Source organism: Notamacropus eugenii, chromosome 2 (assembly GCF_028372415.1).
Source record: "Notamacropus eugenii isolate mMacEug1 chromosome 2, mMacEug1.pri_v2, whole genome shotgun sequence".
In the NCBI taxonomy this organism is placed as follows: domain Eukaryota; kingdom Metazoa; phylum Chordata; class Mammalia; order Diprotodontia; family Macropodidae; genus Notamacropus; species Notamacropus eugenii.
The window spans coordinates 237,901,398-237,920,383 of record NC_092873.1 but is presented as its reverse complement, the minus strand read 5'-3'; the positions used below and the strand labels follow the sequence as shown (position 1 = coordinate 237,920,383).

Genomic DNA, 18,986 nt, shown 5'->3' with positions numbered 1-18,986 from the left:
TCTCTTTGTGGTGCCAAAAATCTCTCAGACTTATTTATGTATCCAGTCTTCAGTGTAATTTGCTGCTGCATATAAATCTTATTTATGATATAGTATTATCCATTTTAATTATTTGGATTAATGTTCATTTCTAATTTCCACCCCCTACTCTCCATACTCATTAAGCCTGAAAAACCTGTTGTGAATGTTTAATATAAGTGGTTTCCTTTACTTTGCTTTCTAATCTCTTTGTCTGCTTGTCTGTCTCATTTATTTCTTCTCCTTTGTGTGTATTATGGCAGAGAGAATGTCATGTTTCTCTTCCCTATGACTCAATTTCCTGAAATTTGTCTCAGAGAGAAAATGTTTACAAATTCATTTTGTTAGCACTGAGAAAGTGAAAAATGCACAATACTGTACATAATAAAAAAAAAACCCCAACAAAAAATCCACACCCAAGAAGAAACTGAAAATAAGGAAGAAGGAGTAGGAAGTAAAATATAAACTGACTAGAGTTTATAAAACAAGTTTTGCTCATCTGTCACAGAGTGATAATTAAAGCTAACTCTTGACCCTATGAAGCCTTCTTGCATGTTGGAATTTATTTGTAATATTCTTGTGCTGCAAATTAGTTTTTTTCTTTGTATTCTCCTAGAGCCTGCAGTTTATGTTAAATGATGATTAACTGTAGTAATTATGAGGAGGACTCTAACTGTATCATGGGGTAAAAGAGGATAGAAGTTGGGGGAGACTGAAAAAGGAACTAAAAAGAGATCAACCAGCTACTTCCTAGAATAAATTTTTGTGAATGGGCTTGGAAATAGCAGTGACTGAGCCCTTGATTAATATCTTGGGAGAAATAAACTAAAAAGTAGGATTGCATCTTCAATGATGAAAATAATGTCTCCATTTGGAAGTAAGCCCTTTGCTTTTGTGTAGCTGGTATTTTATGTGTTATTTCCCAGGGGACTGTGAGAACTCCAAGGGAGTCCTATAAGGGCATGGAAGAAGGGTATGCTAGTGTGCCTTGGAAAAGAACTATGAGTAAATGAAAACTAAAAGATATGGTTTGAAAAAGAGTACATATATGGTAGAAAAAAGAAAAAAATATTTCATTTATTTATTTACTTCATTAAAAAATGTTTATTGGGTAGCTTCTACTACTTGCAAGACACTTTTTAGGTAATACTTTGACACCATAATATTATTATCCTGTATGTCACTAAGAACTAGGTATAGAATTTTACAAAAGAATACATGATGGACATTTTTAGTTGATTATGTTCCTCTGATGTAGTAAGAGAAGGTACTATATCACTGTTCTTTTTCTACAAATAGATTTTGATGACTTAGCTTAGGCTTCACTATGAGATACCATCACATCAAGGCTTCACGAGTCATGCGAGCTTCATGCTCGCAGAACATCTAAGAGGATCCGATGCTGAATTCTGAGCACTATATTTGAGTTGATGAGTGAAGAGAGTGTTCAAAGAATGAAGAGTAGCATGGTTCAAAAGAGAATTGGCTACAGGAAATGGAATTTTAGTGCAGAGAAGACAGGAGAAGATATGATAACTGTCCAAGTATTTGAACAATTATATTGTGGGAGAGTTAATAGAATTGTTCTGCTCAAACCCAAAGGGCAAGAACTAGAAGAAGTAGGTAGATGTTCGAGAGGCACATTTAGCCTTGATATAAAGAAGGGAAAACTTCCTAGCAATTAGAACTACAAAAACTGGAATATGCTTCCTTGTGGGGTAGTGGGTTTCCTTATCATTAGAGTTCTTCAAAGGCTGTCGGGTTTGGTATGAAGGAAATTCTTGTCTCCGACATTCTGTAACACAGAATTAACAATCCACTGAAATATTCTTTCTTATCTCCAATTTTGAGTTGGTGGGAGTCCCTATGACACATATCAATTATATAGAGTTCCATATAGTAGAGTAGGAAGAACCATGGATTTGGAACTGTGACGCCTGGAATCAGCAAGATGGCACAATGGATAGGGCATTGGACCTGGAGTCAAGATCCGAGTCAAATCCTGTCTTTGTGATCTTAAATGACTTAACTACTCAGTCTCAGTTTTCTCATCTCCAAAATGGAAATAGTAGTAGCACCTACCTGCCATTGATGGGGTGAGAAAAAATGAGATATTTGTACCTCATGTCACAAACCTTAAAGTACTGTATAAATACTTCCTATTATCATCAAATCCTAGCTCTGCACTCATAATCTGTGTGACATGGGCAAAGCATTCACCTTCCCTGCTTTTCATCTTCTTTGTTTTAAAACTGAGAACCATAAGCTTGTACTACTTATCTCCTTGGATGGCTATAAGGAAATTGCTTTGTAAACCTTAACTTGCTTTATAAATGTGGGTATGTGTTGTTAACCAACCACCAGCAGCAGCAGGTGCCACCTTCTGCACTGTCCCATTATCATACTTCTTGTGCCCAAGGTTAAATTGTGGTCACAATTCACCTATTAAATAGCAATGCAGTTTCCAAGAAACTGAGAATAGTTATTACTCGGCTTACACATTCACAGAGATACTTTTTTTTAATGAGTAGATCAGATTTTTAGGTGCCTCAAACAAGAAGGATAACTTGTACATAACCATCTGGGAAAATGATGCAATACCCATTACAAGAATATGATAACTCAGCTGGCACAGGGTAAATGATCCAAGAGAGAATTAGCCATCCCTGTCCCCCTTGACCCAGATATTGGCTTTACAGACAGATTTCTATATCTACAAGGACGGATGGTCCCAATAAACACAGATTTGCATCAGGCAAGAGAATAGATTCTGAAGAAGATCGTAAATTGATCACTTGATTAGGAAATCAATAAAGCTACAGCTGAAACTGCACTTATTTGTGTTCCTATGGCAGTTGAGTAGTGGATGACTTTCTCCTCTCATAAATAAATGACAGAATATAGACTTTACCTGCTGGTGCAATAGATTAATTGCTCTAATCCAAATACATTTGAAGGCAGCTGGGTAGTTTAGTGCACTGATTTCTGGACTTGGAGTCAGGAAGATTTGAATTCAAATCTGGTCTCAGACACTTCCTGACTATATGACCCTGCGCAAGTCACTTAAACTTTCTCTGCCTCATTTTCGTTATCTGTAAAATGGGATAATAAGAGGACCTACCTCCCAGGAATGTTGCAAGGATCAAATGAGATAACATGTTCAAAGCATTTTGCATACTTTAAAGTGCTATATAAACGCTAGCCTATGCACACTCACAAATACAAATTAGAGGTAACTGAGTTCATCCCTTTCATTTTACAGATAAGAAAATTGGGTCTTAGATTAAGTGACTTTTCATGGTGATAGAAATAGTAAGCATCAGAGGTAGTCTTTGAAACCATCTTCTTGAATCCAAGTCTAGCATGCCGTGCACTAAATGATGTTTTCCCTCACACTTATGTGTGTGGATACATACACACACATTAAGTTGCTAGAATGGATGCTAATTTGTCTGCTGGGTTGGATTGGATTTGTAATAGTAATTTTTGTTCCAATGTGGGATTTAACAGGCGAAGGAAATTACTAGTGAGCAAACCTTCTTTACCAATGACGATGAGCAACTGTTCTGTAATTTAGAGCCTTAGAGATTTCTCTATCTATAACTGAACTGTTGTATTATACACATGTGTGTCCAAGCACACAACCCCTGATTTTTATGCAGTCTCACTACCCTTAAAATAACCAGATAGTCTAAATTCAGATAACATAGAAATGCCAGATAACAATAATAAATCACACAATATTGTACAGATTTCAGAATAATTTCACATTTGTAAAATATTCAGTCCTTTCTCATGTCATTCTCACAGTAGCCCTATGAGGGGTTAAGTATTATTAGTTGATTCAGAAACATGGATTGACTTCACCAACAAGGTCTCACAGCTACTGAGCTCCCTGAGGGCAGAGATTTATTCTATTTTTGTCAGCGTAGCTGACACCTAATAGTACAGTCTTGCACATAGTAGGTACTAAATAATTACTTGTTTAATTGAATCAAAGTGGTAAAGCTTTAATTAAAATCTAGGATTTTGATCCCAATATAATGCTCAATACATTGTATTATCTTCCTTAAACTACATGTAGCCCCAAACTCCATGGGAAATGTTCATTAAATGCTATAGACATGCATTAAGTGCCTATGCTATGCAAGACATTGCTAGATGTTGGAATTATGTCAAAACTAAAAATAATGATAAAGAATTGACTGAAAAATTTGATCTTGATGGGCCTTAATCAAGTTAAGTTAAATATTTTTGGTGTTCAGTTACAGGTACCACAGTTTAGGAGAGGCACTGACAAGTATCAATGCATTCAGAGGAAATCAATCAGGAGATGAAAATTATGAAAGTCATGTCATGTGAAGGCATGGTAAAGAAAATTAGAAGGCTTAGTCTAGACAAATAAAGAGTTAAGAAGAAAATAAGTTTGTCTTCAAATATTTGATTTTAGCATAGATGAAGGATTAGATATATTTTTTGTTGCCTCAAAGGAAAAAACTAGGTGTAACTAGGATAATAAATTACAAGGAAGAATATTTCAGCTCAATATACATAGAACTTTCTAATAAAGCATTTGGGCTGGAAGAGTGATTCCACTGGAAGGACAAGCTCCAGGTTAGGGAAGCTCTCTTTGCCGATGGAAGTTGTCACTTTCTCTGAAAGTTATGATTCCAGAGAGTTGCCTATTGCAATGGCCATCAAAGTATGTTCCAAGGACCCCACAGGTTCCTGAAACCCTCTCAGGGGTTCCAATAGTCAAAACTATTTTTTCATTAATGATACCAAGATGTTTTAATTTTAACATGGTAAACATATATAATATGTATGTATATATATATACACACACATATATATCATATAAACAAAAGCTCTTTGGAGGGTTCTCAGTAACTTCTAAGGGTAAAAAAGGGTTATGAAACCAAAATGTTTGAGAAACACTGACTCGAGAACTGGGAGGTTAGGTGATGTGCTCTGGGCTATTCAGCAAGTATGTAACAGAGCACATACTGGCTACATGTACCCAGGACAGCTATGTGGTGTAGTGGATAGAGTACCAGGCGTAGAGTCAGGAAGACTCATCTTCACGAGTTCAAATCTGGCTTTAGACATTTACTAACTGTGTGACCCTGGGCAAGTCATTTAATCTTGTTTACCTCAGTTTCCTCATCTATAAAATGAACTGGAGAAGGAAAAGGCAAACTAGCCTGGTATCTTTGCTAAGGAAACCCCAAATGGCATCACAAAGAGTTGGATATGGCTGAACAGCAACAAAAATAACTATTCTTTCAGATCCCCAGGGCCTTTATTCCTTGCTTTCCTTGGCTTACTAAAGCAGGCCTTCTCCTCTCCTAGAGCTGCCTTTCCCAGATTATACTCTTTTCTCTATTGCCCATTAAAACCTTTCCCTCACTAATTTCTATACTGTAAGGAATATAATAAACCAATTTGAGTTATGATATTAAGGGTTGAGATCAGGCTTAATGGAATTCCCTATCAAGGATATTTGCATTTTAACATGAATAATAACTTAACACAAAGACATGAATCTTTAATGATAGAAATCAAGCATTAATCACAAGTTAGTTGTAGAGATTCTGGGGGTTGTGGGTGGGAAAAGGAAAGCCTTTCAAGAATCCCTCAAATAATACCACCCAGGCGGCTTTCTATTCTTTCAAATGCATCCCACCTCTGACATTTATATACTCTTGTCAGGCAAGTTATTTCTCTACCTCCTTGAGCCTTGTTTCCTTATCTATAAAATTAAGGATTTTGATTAAATGGTCTCTTCAGTCCCTTTGGGCTCTGTATCTATGATCCCTAGGCTGACCCTACCCTTAGGCAGAGTCTTATTTCCAGTAAGGAAAATTCATCCCCTTAGCGTTCTCTAGAGAGGAACCAGAGAGAGATGGATGCATTTATTACCTTCATTCTCCTCCCAAGGCATGCTTTTATTTGTCTCTAGATATACCGATCCCAATAATCTTCAGTAGTAATTAAAACTAAATATTTCCATCTGTTTGGAAAACCCTAATTCTCAGTCAAATATTTTGTTGGATAGAACTGTTCATTACCTTCCAGGGGCATCTCCTTTTTCATCAAACCACACCTCTTCTCCTGATACACCAATGAAGGAGGATTTTATGAGGAAGTCCAAGAGCTTACTGCCATCAATGGGTTTCATAGCATCACAAAGACCAACATGTCCAGGACAGAGGGCATGGTGCATATTCTGCAGTCCATGGGCCATAGCATAGATAGCATTGATGACAAAGCCCATTTTGCTGTCCTGGACATAATTTTCTTCTAAACTCTCATTGCCTGTAACAATAAAAGACAAAAATGTTATCAAGGAAGAGGAAATAAGTCATAGTAGTGTATGCATTCATCCATCATTGTTGAAAAAGACCATGCCATCAGAGAAATAATGACCTGACTTGCACTTGACTTTGTTTTGAGTGAGGGAGGGCTGTGCAGGTCACCAGCCTCACTTCTCCTCCAGAGCCATCTGAATCCAGTGACCAGATATTCATCAGGCTGACTAGAGATGACCCAGGATAAGGCAGTTGGGGTTCAGTGACTTGCCCAAGGTCACACAGCAGTGAGTGTCAAGTGTCTGAGGGGAGACTTGAATTCAGGTCCTCCTGACTCCTGCACTGGTGCTCCATCCACTGCACCACCTAGCTGCCCTAAGTCACAGTAGTAAGAAATAATAGAACTATGCATTTTATCCGAACATAATTTAATTCTAATGAAAGAGTTTTTAATAGGTTCATAAGACTGAGAGCAAGAAAAGAACTCAGAGATCATTTGGTTCAATCTCTTCATTTTATACTAGAGAAACCCTTAACCCAGAGAGTCTGTGGTATAGTCTATGAAGCAGGTAAGGTACGAATTGATCCAGGTCTATCCCCTGGTATATTAGATGCAGCACTGGAACAATGACTCAATCATAGGTCACTCAACAGTTAACAAAAGCTGCTCAACTAAGCCATAGAAGGAAAAGGATATTCAGGGACTGGTACTGAGGACACTTCAAATTGATTCAGCTAACTGAAGCTCTCTTACCTGACTTGCCCATTTCCTCAGTCACCCAGGACTTGAGGATAATCTCTTTTAGCTTAACTTGCAGGCACCCTGCTGCTTTCAGGAATATTCCATTCTATCTTTGAACAGTTCTAAATTTAAGTAAATTTTTCTGGACATCAAGCCTAAACTTATCTCTTTGCATTTTTCACCCATTGCTACTATTTCTTCCCTCTGAAGCCAAATGGAACATGTCTAATTCCCTTCTACCCAGGAGCCCTTCAAATTCTTGACAGTTCATATGCACTACATTTCTCTAGACTAGATATTTCCAGGACCTTCAACCAATCTTCATAGATATAGCATGAATGAGGACTTTCACCTGCCTTGTACTAGTCCTATAGCTTATCAATGTCTGTCCTAAAATGTAGCCTTTAGTAATGAACACAATATTCCAGATGTGATCAGACCAGGGGACACATGTTCTTTTTAAGATAGTCAATGTAATTATTAATAGATAATTATTAGATTATGGTGCTTTTTTCCATATTTCAAGTACCACAAATTTTTTGTTGTTCAGTCATTTCAGTTGTAGCGGATTCTTTGTAACCCCATTTGGGAATTTCTTGACAAAGATATTGGAGTGGCTGACAATTCCTTCTCCTGTTTGTTTGACAGATGAGGAAACTAAGACTGAGTGGTTAAGTGACTTGCCCAGGTTCACACAGTTAGTAAGAGTCTGAGGCCAGATTTAAACTCAGGTCTTCCTGACTCCAGGCTTTATTCACTGCACCACCTGGCTTCCCTACCACAAATTTACCAGTGGCAAAATATATTCATCTAACAACACTACAATTATTTTTCATGGGTAGACAAAGATTTGAGCTTGATACAATGAGAAATTTTCAAATAATTAAAGTTGTTTAAAAATAAACTTAGCTGCCTTAAGAAGCAGTGAGTTCCCTAAACCTAGAGGTCTTTAAGTAGGGACTAAAGACCATTTGTTAGGCACATTCTAAAGGGGATCTTTGTTAAGGAATAGGCTATATTTGATGACCTTTCAATACTTCAAACTCTCTACAATTTGATGACTTTTATATTCACAAAAGAAATTCTAGCAATAGAAAGGATTCATTTTCAATGCCTACCAAGCTACATTCAGAGCCTTCCTTTAGAACAGGGGTTCTTAATCTGAAGTCAGTTAACCCCAATGATGCACAGTGATAGAATATGTGGGAAAACATATTTCAACATAATTTTTATAGTCCTTCACATTTTATTTTATGTGTTTAAATACCTTATTCTGACAAAGAGAAGATCCATAGTCTTTTCCAGGCAGCCAAAGCAGTCACTTGACAAAAAAAGTTAAGAATTCTTGTTTTAGAAAGAATGAAAGGGTAGTTACTTCTCTAGTTTTCTCTCTTACCATCAACATCTGGTGTTTATTGATGGCTCCATGCTTATGACTTATGCCTATGTACAGGCATGACCTAGACAAGTGGGAAAGGGCTCATAAGATGCTGCAAGGGATGTATTGTGATATAGATTCATTACCCCAAGTTCTGTGGTATTCTCTCTAAGACCCCAGGAACTTGGGATCATGCCCTGGAATCATACATAGGACTTCCCAGGGACAAATATGACACAAGGAAACAGAGACATAGTTTTAAAAAAAAGAAAAGGGACTTGGGAAATTCAATCCTTCTTAGGTTCACTTCTAGACTCAGCCATGAATTCAGATGTACAAAGTAGTCTCATTTGGTTGCTTTTTCTCTCTTTTCCTTGCTTAAGAACAACCACTTTTATAACAATGGCGTAACATTCCAAACTATAAATACCAGGAAATGATTCTAGCTTCTTCCAACTTTTGTATACTGATGCAGGTAGTCTATAAAGACTAGAGTTCTCAGGGCTGCTGCCTTTCCACCCACAAAGCTTATTTCCCTTGCCTTCCTTATCAAAGTTCACCTAAGAGTAGTGTGAGGATAGAGCTTACAGACCTTGCCTAAAACTAAGGAAATTTTGAATGCCATTAACCTTTTCATTGGGGATAACTAAGTGGATACAGTACTGTGCTTGGAATCAGGGAGACTCATCTTCCTGAATTGAAATCTGGCCTTAGACACTTACTAGCTGTGTGACCATAAGCAAGTCATTTAACCCTGTTTGCCTCAGTTTCCTCAACTATAAAATGAGCTGGAGAAATGCCAAAGCACTCCAGTATCTTCGCCAACAAAACCCCAGATGAGGTCATGAAGAGTCACTCTCGACTGAAAAGACCAAAGAAAAACAACAAATCCCTTTACACTGAATGGTAAAAATGATGACGATGATGATGATGATGATGATGATGATGATGATGATGATGATGATGAACATTTGTCCAGTGCTTTAGGGTTTACAAACCATTTTACGATTATTATCTCATTTTATCCTCACAACAATTCTGGGAGTAGGTGCCATTATTATCCCAACTTTACAGTTGAGGAAATTGAAGCAGACTGAGTTTAAGTGATTAATTCAGGATCACACAGTTAGTAAGTGGACAAATTTGAACTTAGGTCTTCCTAATTCCAGATTCAATGTTATAACCACTGTACCACCTGAAAATCTGCTCAATAATGGAAATATAAGTCAATGAGGAATGGTTGGACCCAAATATGATCACAATATAATCACAATATAGAATATAAATTATAAATTTTCCAAAATTGGAGTAGAAAGTGACCAAGTTTTCACCCCTCTTCTTTGGAGTCTAGGGCAAACATTCCACAGAGTAGGGGAACAAATACCTTGCTCTAACCATATTAAGGCACTTGCAGATATTAGAATATTTGGTGATACCAAGGCTCCAGGGAGAAGTGTTCCCTGCTCCCTAATCACTTCTAAAATGACAAAGGAGAGACTAGTATTTGAATTGAGAATACAACCTTCTCAATAATTCTTTATTAAAAGCTTTTTATGTTCCAGATACTGTGCGAAGCTCTGGGAATATAAAGACAAAATGGTCCCTGACCTTGAGGAACTAATGTTTAAATTGGAGTTGTGTATATAGGGGAAGGTCACATGTCAGTAACTAGTTATGTATGAGATTTATTCAAAGTAAATGGAAGGTAGCCTGAGAGGGAAAGGAACAAGCATCAGAAGGAAAAGAGAGAGTCCTTTTATAGAACGTGGGATTTGAACTGAATCTTGAAGGAAGCGAAGGAATCTAGGATCCAGAGAAGAGGAGCTAGAGCATTGCAGGCATGGAGGACAATCAGAGATTAGCACAGAGATTAGCGTGTCATGTAGTAGGAGTCAGGTAGTAGAGGGCTTTACATGCAATAAGATTATATGTGTGATGCTGAAGGCTAGAGAGAGACACACGTTTACTGAGTGATGGGGTAACAGTCAGATATACACCATAGAAAAGTTATTTTTGAGTGTAAAATAAATTGGAATGGGGAGACACTTGAAGCAGAGAGACCAATTAGAAGGGTATTGAAATACTTCATATGAGAAGAGAGGAGGGGCTGAACAAGAGTAATAGTTACATATGTGGAAATAAAGGGTCTGTATACAAGAGATGCCATGAAAAAAGAAAGATTTAGCAACAGATTGGATATGTGAAAATGAATAGTTGAAGATTATACCAAGGTTTCAATGATGACTGGAAGTATGGATGGTACCCTCAAAAATAACAGAGATATTAAAAAGAGGTATATTTGGGGAGAAAGATTTTGAGTTCTGTTTTGTAATGCTGAGTTTGAAATGCCTATGATATGTTTCTTAGCATAGTGCCTGACACATAGTAGGTGCTTAAAAATAAATGTATTTTTTGTCCCCTCCCCACCTTTAGAAAATCCAGTTTAAGATATCCAAAACTTGGTGTGGACACAATGCACATTTCATAAAACTTACTGAATAAATTAATGGATGGATGAATAAATCATGCTCATGTACTTGAACATGACTTGGAAGAGATAGGTAAAATGGGATAAAGGGATAAGGAAAAGAAAGATCTTAGAATATCTTCTGATGACAGATGTTCCTGTGTTCCTGTAACTGGCTGATTGAATAATCCATCAGTCAGTGTTAGTCCATCCAGCACTCTATAATAATTCATTGAAACCATTGCTTTTGGCTTAATTGACAGGTCAGACAACCATTTTTATTGGTAGAAAATGAGAGCAAAGAGTGTTCTCAGCATACATTTCCATGTTATTAGAACAAATTCCTGCACAAAGCCCAGAGGAGCAGTGATATCCACAATAAACCACAGTGCGTTTTCCAAACTTTGTTCTTTCAAACTCCAGACCCAGTCCAAGTAATAATTTAGGCTCCATTTTTATGTTCACTAATGCTTAAATCATTGTACAACAAATTCCAAAGAAATGGAAAGAAAGAATTTTAAAATTTCGCATAAAAACCCTTAGTGAGCAATAAGGAGAAACATTCCTTCCTCTTGGTAGGGATTAAACTATCTTATGTCACTCCAGCATGAGGAAAGTAACTATTATCAGTATTATCTTAATACATACAGAATTGAACACATTATTTCTTCTCTTAAATGTGGTTTTCTTTCTGACTTCATTATTTCTGCTTATCATACCACTGTTCAGCAAGTCTCCTAGACCGGTAACTTTGGGGTTATTGTTGACTAACTCTGCTCTCTTTTACCACTAATAGCCTATCAATTACCATGTCCTGATGATCCCACTATATTTGTCATCTTTCCTTTCTTCTCTGTCCTCCTGACATATCCTCGCTAACACCTGCCTGGATAGCAGCAATAGTCTTCTGTTTTTTTCTCTCTTCCTCTCTTCGCTCTGTGACCCAACCTTCATTCAGTTGTCAGAACGATCTTTTCTCTTTTTAATATGTAGGTCTGGTTATGTCTTTTCTCTGTTTAAAAAAAATGACTTCCATATTTCCTTCTGAATTCAGATTCCTTCGTCCAGTATTCAAGGCTTTTCAAAATCTGACGCTACCCACATTTTTAGCCTTATGTCATATTAATCCTTTCCATGAACTCATGTTCTAGCCAAAATGGAGTATTCTCCATTCTCATATACAGCTTGTTGGAGGCAGCTAGGTGGTGCAGTGGATAGAGCACCAGTGCAGCAGTCAGGAAGACCTGAGTTCAAATCTCACCTCAGACACTTGACACTTACTAGCTGTGTGACCTTGGGTAAGTCACTTAACCCCAAGTGCCTCACCCTGGGTCATCTCCAATCATTCTGATGAATATCTGGTCACTGGATTCAGATGGCTCTGGAGGAGAAGTGAGGCTGGTGACCTGCACAGCCCTCCCTCACTCAAAAAAACAAAAATCAAGTGCAAGTCATGTCATTATTTCTCTGATGGCATGGTCTTCTTTGGCAACAAAGGACGAACACACATACAGCTTATTGGTGAAGCCATTAGAATCTCCACTAAAAGGAGACTAAGGAAAGGTAGAGAAAGTATCAGAGCTTAAGTGCTACTCACAACCAGCCCTATCCCTCTTATCAAAAACTAAATTGAAAGAAGAAAAGTGTGCCTTACCAGATATTAAAAGTGCTAGGACTCAAGCAAGAGATTTGTAGATGGAGACCTACAAAGGACCAGAGAGGTCATCCAGTCCAGCTGTCTCATTTTACAGATGAAGATCCTGAATCCCAGATAGTCAATTTGCCAAGCTTACTTTAGGTAATAAGTAACAGAGCTAAGATGTGAACTCATTCTAAATTCAGCCTTCTTTCCATTAGACCAATCTAGTTATTTAATTGATTTTGTTGAATGGTGGTATATGAATGTGATGAAATACTACTCTTCATAAGAAATTATGAGCAAGCAGACTTCAGAAAAACCTGGAAAAACTTACATGAACTGATGCTGAGTGAAGTGAGGAGAATACTGTACATAGTAATATCAACATTGTGCAATGACTAACTTTGATAGACTCAGTTCTTACTGTGCAATGACTAACTTTGATAGACTCAGTTCTTCTTAGCAATGCAAGGATCTAAGACAATCCTAAAGATTCATGATAGAAAATGCTATCCCCATCCAGAAAAAGACCTATGGAGTCTGAATGCCAGTTAAAGCATACTATTTGCTCCCTCTCTTTTTCTTTGTTTCTTCTTTTTTGTGGTTTCTCCCATTGGTTCTAATTCTTCTTTACAACATGACTAATGTGAAAATTTGCTTAATATGAATGTATGTGTATCGCCTATAATAGATTGTATACCATCTTGGGGAACGGAGAGGGGAGGGCAGGGAAGAAAATTTAGAACTCAAAGTCTTGTGGAAATGAATGTTGAAAACTAAAAATAAATATTTTAAAAATTGATTTTGTTGGATAACCTTTATCGAAATGGAAGTCCTGCTGAAGTGGGCATATCAAGAATACCTGATATGCCCTAAACTGATCTGCATCTAATGCAGGTGCTCTGTTTCTAGCAGTTCAGTTATACTACTGGATATGAGGAGTAGAGATCAATTAAGATTACTTCAAGGCATCTGATTTGGACAAGAGAAGAAATAGTTGTGTTAACAATTAGAACAAAAAAATCCAAATAACTAATAATTAGAGATTTGCAAATTATTTTTTGATTCAAGTTTATTTTCAGTTCCAGATCTTTTCCCTCTGACTTCCCATTGAGAAAGCAAGAAAAACAAAACCTATTACAAATATGTATAGTTAGGCAATGCAAATTCCTACATTAGCCATGAGAGAAATGCAAATTAAAGCTGCAATTAGGTTTTACCTCATGCCCATCTAATTGGCAAAGATGACAAAAAAGGGGAAATAACCATTGTTGGCAGCGATGTGGGAAAACAGGCATGTGAACTACTGTTGGTGGAGTTGTGAATTGATCCATCCATTCTAGAAAGCAATTTGGAACTATTCCCCCCAAAGCCACAAAAATATGCAGACACCTTAACCCAGCAATGCCATTATGAGGCATATATCCCAAAGACATCAAAGAAAAAAAAAAGACACATATAAACAAAAATATTTCTAGAAACTTTTCTTATAGAAACTGAATAGTACACATCAACTGGGGGATAACTAAAATAATTATAGTATATGATTGTAACAGAATATTATGGTGCCAAAAGAAATGATTAAACAGACCTCTTTAGAGAAGACTGAGAAGAACCATATAAAGTTATGCAAAGTGCAGTATCAAGACCCAGGAGAGGAACTTGTGGAATAGCAATATTATAAAGAAAGGCAACTTTGAAAGAATTTAAGACCCAACCTCTTCCAAAAGACTGAAGATGAAGCACACTACTCACTTCTTGGCAGAGAGATGATGGAATCAAGACACATTGTTGGACAACAGCAATGAAGTAATGTGTTTTGCTTGACTATACATATTTGATATGAGAGCTATCTTTTTCTTTTTGTTCAACTGGAGAAAGATGTGGAATCAAGAAAAAAATAAATGCTTGTTCATTGAAAAGAGAAATTAAACTTCAAAATAAGAAACAAAGTCAGGGGCACAAAAGAGGAAGAGAGAAAATGCTCAGTTTGCTGACACACAGTAGGCTCTTAATAAATGTTTACTAGATTGGATTGGATTGATGTGATGATGTGGGGTTGACCCTCTGTTTAAAAGCTGTTTAATTGTGATTGGAAATATTTAGATGGCAAAACGGTACCATCCTTTTAAGAAAGAATCAAATTTCAAAAGGAAATGTTGTAAAAACATCCTGGCAGCAAAAAATAGATCCAAACAAACAACAAGAGCAAACAAAAAGTTCTCAGAATTCTCTGCACATTAGACAGACAAGGTGTTCCACAAGACATTTCATGGTGCAGAGAGTCAGCATAGTTGCCATGGAAAGCATACTTCATTGGAAAGAAGACTGATTTGAATCCCTCTGTCAGTTACTTCCTGCAGGACCTTTTACTCATTAACTCATTTACTCATTTAACTTCTCTGGAGTTGGACAAGGTAATCTCTAAGACCTTTTCCGGTTGTAAACATATAATGGAAAGATACATGTAGAGGTGTAGTTGCCAAGAAAATTGTTTGTGGATTAGAAGATCATCAAGGGGATCTGCACAGATCCTGAAAATAATCCCCTAATATTAATGTTCCCCTCCTTACTATTTCTTAAGGAGAAGAATAAGCAAGGGTGGCTGATGAGGCATTTTAAAATCAAATCACAGAAAACGGAAAAAGCTATGCAGTGAAAAGGTTCTGTCCCATCTGTGGTAAGGATCTCAGGAGCTAGAATTGACTACTCTCCCAGACAGGATCTGTTTTGACTCTTTAAGCTGTCAGTGTTCAGACCAAATGAACAAATATATGGATATAGCCATTCCCTAGTGGTCAAAAGATATGTTCAAACAGTTCTCAAAAGAAGAAGTACAAAGTATTCACAATCCAATGAATAAATGCCTCAAATCACTAATGATAAGAGAAATTCAAGTCAAAACAATCCTGATGTTTCACTTGACACCCTATAAATGTCAAAAAACGACAGGGATGTCTTCTCATATCTCTTCATTTGAGTTCCATTTCAGCCTTAAAATTTTATTATGTTTGCTTTTGATTTTTTAATATCTTGGCTTTGCTTACTTCACTCTGCATCAGATCATGTAGATTTTTCCATGTTGCCATGTATTCATCAAATACATAATTTCTTACAGCACACTAATATTCCAAAACATCCATGTATTTTTTTAGCCATCCCTAACTGATGGTCAAGCCAAGAAAACAATATGCACAGTAAGTACAACAACAAAAATGGAAAGAACACCTAGATATTAAAAAACCAAAAGCAAGCATAACAAAATTATAACGATCAAGTGGGACTCCCTGATCTACCTCTTCATGGAGATAGAAGGTTCACAGGTATTACACATTGCACATATTTTTTAGACTTTTCTAATGTATTGATCAGATGTGTTGATTTTTTCCTTTTTTCTCCAAAAAAAAATACTACTTGTCATATGGAGTGAGTCTCTGTGAGGTGGAGGGATGTATGGGATACTATGCCGATGTAACAAACAGAATATATTAATAAGTGTGTGGATAGACTACAGGATTCAAAGTTTCCTGAACTTTGCCTTAGGCAATGACTCCATTCATATACCAGTACTTCTAACCATGCTGCTGCCCTTTGCACCAAGAGAGCACTGCAGTGCTATACCCATCCTTTTACTTAAATGAAGAATCCTAGCTTATTTCCATTTCAAGGTAATCATAGATGAGAGATTCTCTAACTAGGAGAAAAATTACCAGTGACTACATAGATCACTTTCAGTATGGTGACATTATTGTTATATAATAAACATAGTATTTCATTAAATCCCATCTGTAATCCCTCAACAAGGCATTTTTATCAACTACTTGGAGATATCAATAGATGGCGTGCTCATCATGCCATATTGTAGTAGCTAGGCAGCACAAAATTTGGAGACAAGAAGACCTGAGTTCAAATCCAACCTTACACACTCAGTAGCTGTGTGACCCTGGAAAAGTTATTTAATCTCCATATGCCTTAGTTTCCTCAATTCTAAAATTGGGATCATGATAATACCTCCCTCACAGATGTGAGGACCAAATAAAATATTTGTTAAGTGTTTACACATAGTAGGAGCTTAATAAGTGCTTATTTCTTCCTCTCATATAATTTGCATATGGCACAAAGCGGGGGAAGGGGGAATTACTAACACATTGGATGCAAAGTCATGATCCAAGATGATCCTGACAAATTTGATGTTAAAACTGAATCTTATAAGATGAAATTCAATTGGGATAAATGTAAAGTTTTACACTTGAGTCCAAAAAATCAACTTTGCAAGTGTAGGATGGGGGAACCATGAAACCATGGAACCATGTTTGAAAACCTCCTTGGACTTTTAGTAATAGTCTTATTAGCTCAATATAAGTCAGTAAGGTTGTATGGCAGGTAGTCAAATAATCTAATGAGACCTTGGGCTACACTGAAGAGTGTGTGTAGCTTCTAGGAATAAGGTGATAGTCCCATTGTATGCTACCCTCTTCAGACACCATATGGAGAGATGGGTTCAGTTTTGGGAACTATGGTTTAGAAAGGGCATTGGTAAGCTCCAAAGAATCTAGAATAGGACCACCAGAATGTTGAAGGGCCTTGTGTCTTTGTCATTTGAGAATCAGCTGAAGGAATTGGGTAAATTTAACCTGGAGAATTCTCAGGGTAGAACATAATAGATATATTCAGGTATTTCAAGATCTGTCAAGTTGAGGAGACATTATAGTTGACCCTACAAGGGAGAATTAGGTGCAATGAGATCTGTAAGCATATTAAGCCTTCCCCCACCCCTTTTAAAGTTACATTTTATAAAATAATATTAGGACAATACTGTAGACTGAGGTTCTTGGTGTAATTTAAATGAGAAATTTAATCACTCTTTCTTTAACTATCAGTTTCAATAGCAGGTTCCTGTGTCAAAATCTTTTTATATCGTTATTATGAAAAATCTAAACACTCTCTAAAGAGAAAGGTCTGATCAGCCCAGGAAAGAATTTTCCCTGCACAAATATAGTCAGATCTAAGTAAGTGGAAAAACATCAGTTGCTCGTGGGTAGGCCAAGCCAATATAACAAAAATGACAATTCTACCTCAATTAATTGACTTATTCAGTGTCATACCAATCAAACTAGCAGATAATTATTTTCTATAGCTAGAAAAAATAATATTAAGATCTATGTAGAAGAACAAAAAGTCTAGAATACCAAGGGAACTAATGAAAAAGAAATTCAAGGGGAGGTACCCTAGCTCTATCAGATCTCAAATTGTATTATAAAGCAGCAATAATAAAAACCTCTTAATACTGGCTAAGAAACAGAGGAGTAGACCAGTGGAGTATGCAAGGTACTCAAGACACAGTAGTCAATGAATATAGCAGTTTACTGTTTGATAAACCCAAGGACTATAGCTTCTGGGATAAAAACTCACTGTTTGACAAAAATTGCTGGGAAAACTAGATAACAGTGTGGCAGAAACTGGGCACAGACAAATGGCTGACACCGTACACAAGAATAATGTCCAAATGAATACAAGATCTAGGTATAAAGATTGATATCATAAACAAATCAGCAAAGCAAGGAATAGTGTATTTGTCAGATTTATGGAGAAATTTTTGACCAAACAAAAGATACAGAACATTATGATGTACAAAATGGATAATTTTGATAACATTAAACTGAAAAGTTTTTGCACAAACAAACCCAGTACAACCAAGATTAGGAGGGAAGCAGAAAACTGGGAAAGAATTTTTGCAACTAGTGTCTACAATAAAGGCCTCATTTCTAAAATATATAGAGAATTGAGTCAAGTGTACAAGAATACAAGTCATTCCCCAGTTGGTAAATGGTCAAAGGATATGAACAGGCAGTTTCCAGAGGATGAAATTAAAGCCATCTATAGTCACATGAAAAAATGCTCTAAATCACTATTGATTAGAGAGATGCAAATCAAAACAACTCTGAGGTACCACATTGCACCAATCAGATTGGCTAACATGACAAAACAGGAAGATGATAAATGTTGGATAAGATGTGGGAGAGTTGGAACACTCATTCATTGTTGGTGGAGCTGTGGGCTGATCCAACTATTCTCGAGAACAATTTGGAACCATACCTAAGGAGTTACAAAAATGTGCATACTCTTTGACCCAGCAATATCACTTCTGTATATCACTTGGGATACAGGACTGTATCCCAAAGAGATCATAAAAATGGGAAAGGGTCCCACATGTACAAAAATATTTATAGCAGCTCTCTTTGTGGTGGCCAAAAACTGGAAATCAAGGGGATGCCCATGAACTGGGGAATGGCTGAACAAGTTGTGGTATATGAATGTAATGGAATACTATTGTGCTATAAGAAATGATGAGCAGGAAGACTTCAGAGAGCCCTGGAAGGACTTATATGAACTGATGCTGAGTGAAATGATCAGAACCAGGAGAACTTTGT

The 18,986-nt window shown here is 36.8% G+C and overlaps 1 protein-coding gene across 2 annotated transcripts in view; it reads right to left on the bottom strand.

Moving 5' to 3' along the window:
* Window positions 1-18,986, bottom strand: part of GRM1 (glutamate metabotropic receptor 1) — a 442,360-nt gene that overhangs the window by 56,262 nt on the left and 367,112 nt on the right. For both annotated transcript variants that reach the window (XM_072643642.1, XM_072643643.1), the window contains exon 4: window positions 6,090-6,336. In XM_072643642.1, coding sequence (XP_072499743.1) covers window positions 6,090-6,336 — 247 coding nt within the window. The remainder of the gene's footprint in view (window positions 1-6,089; window positions 6,337-18,986) is intronic.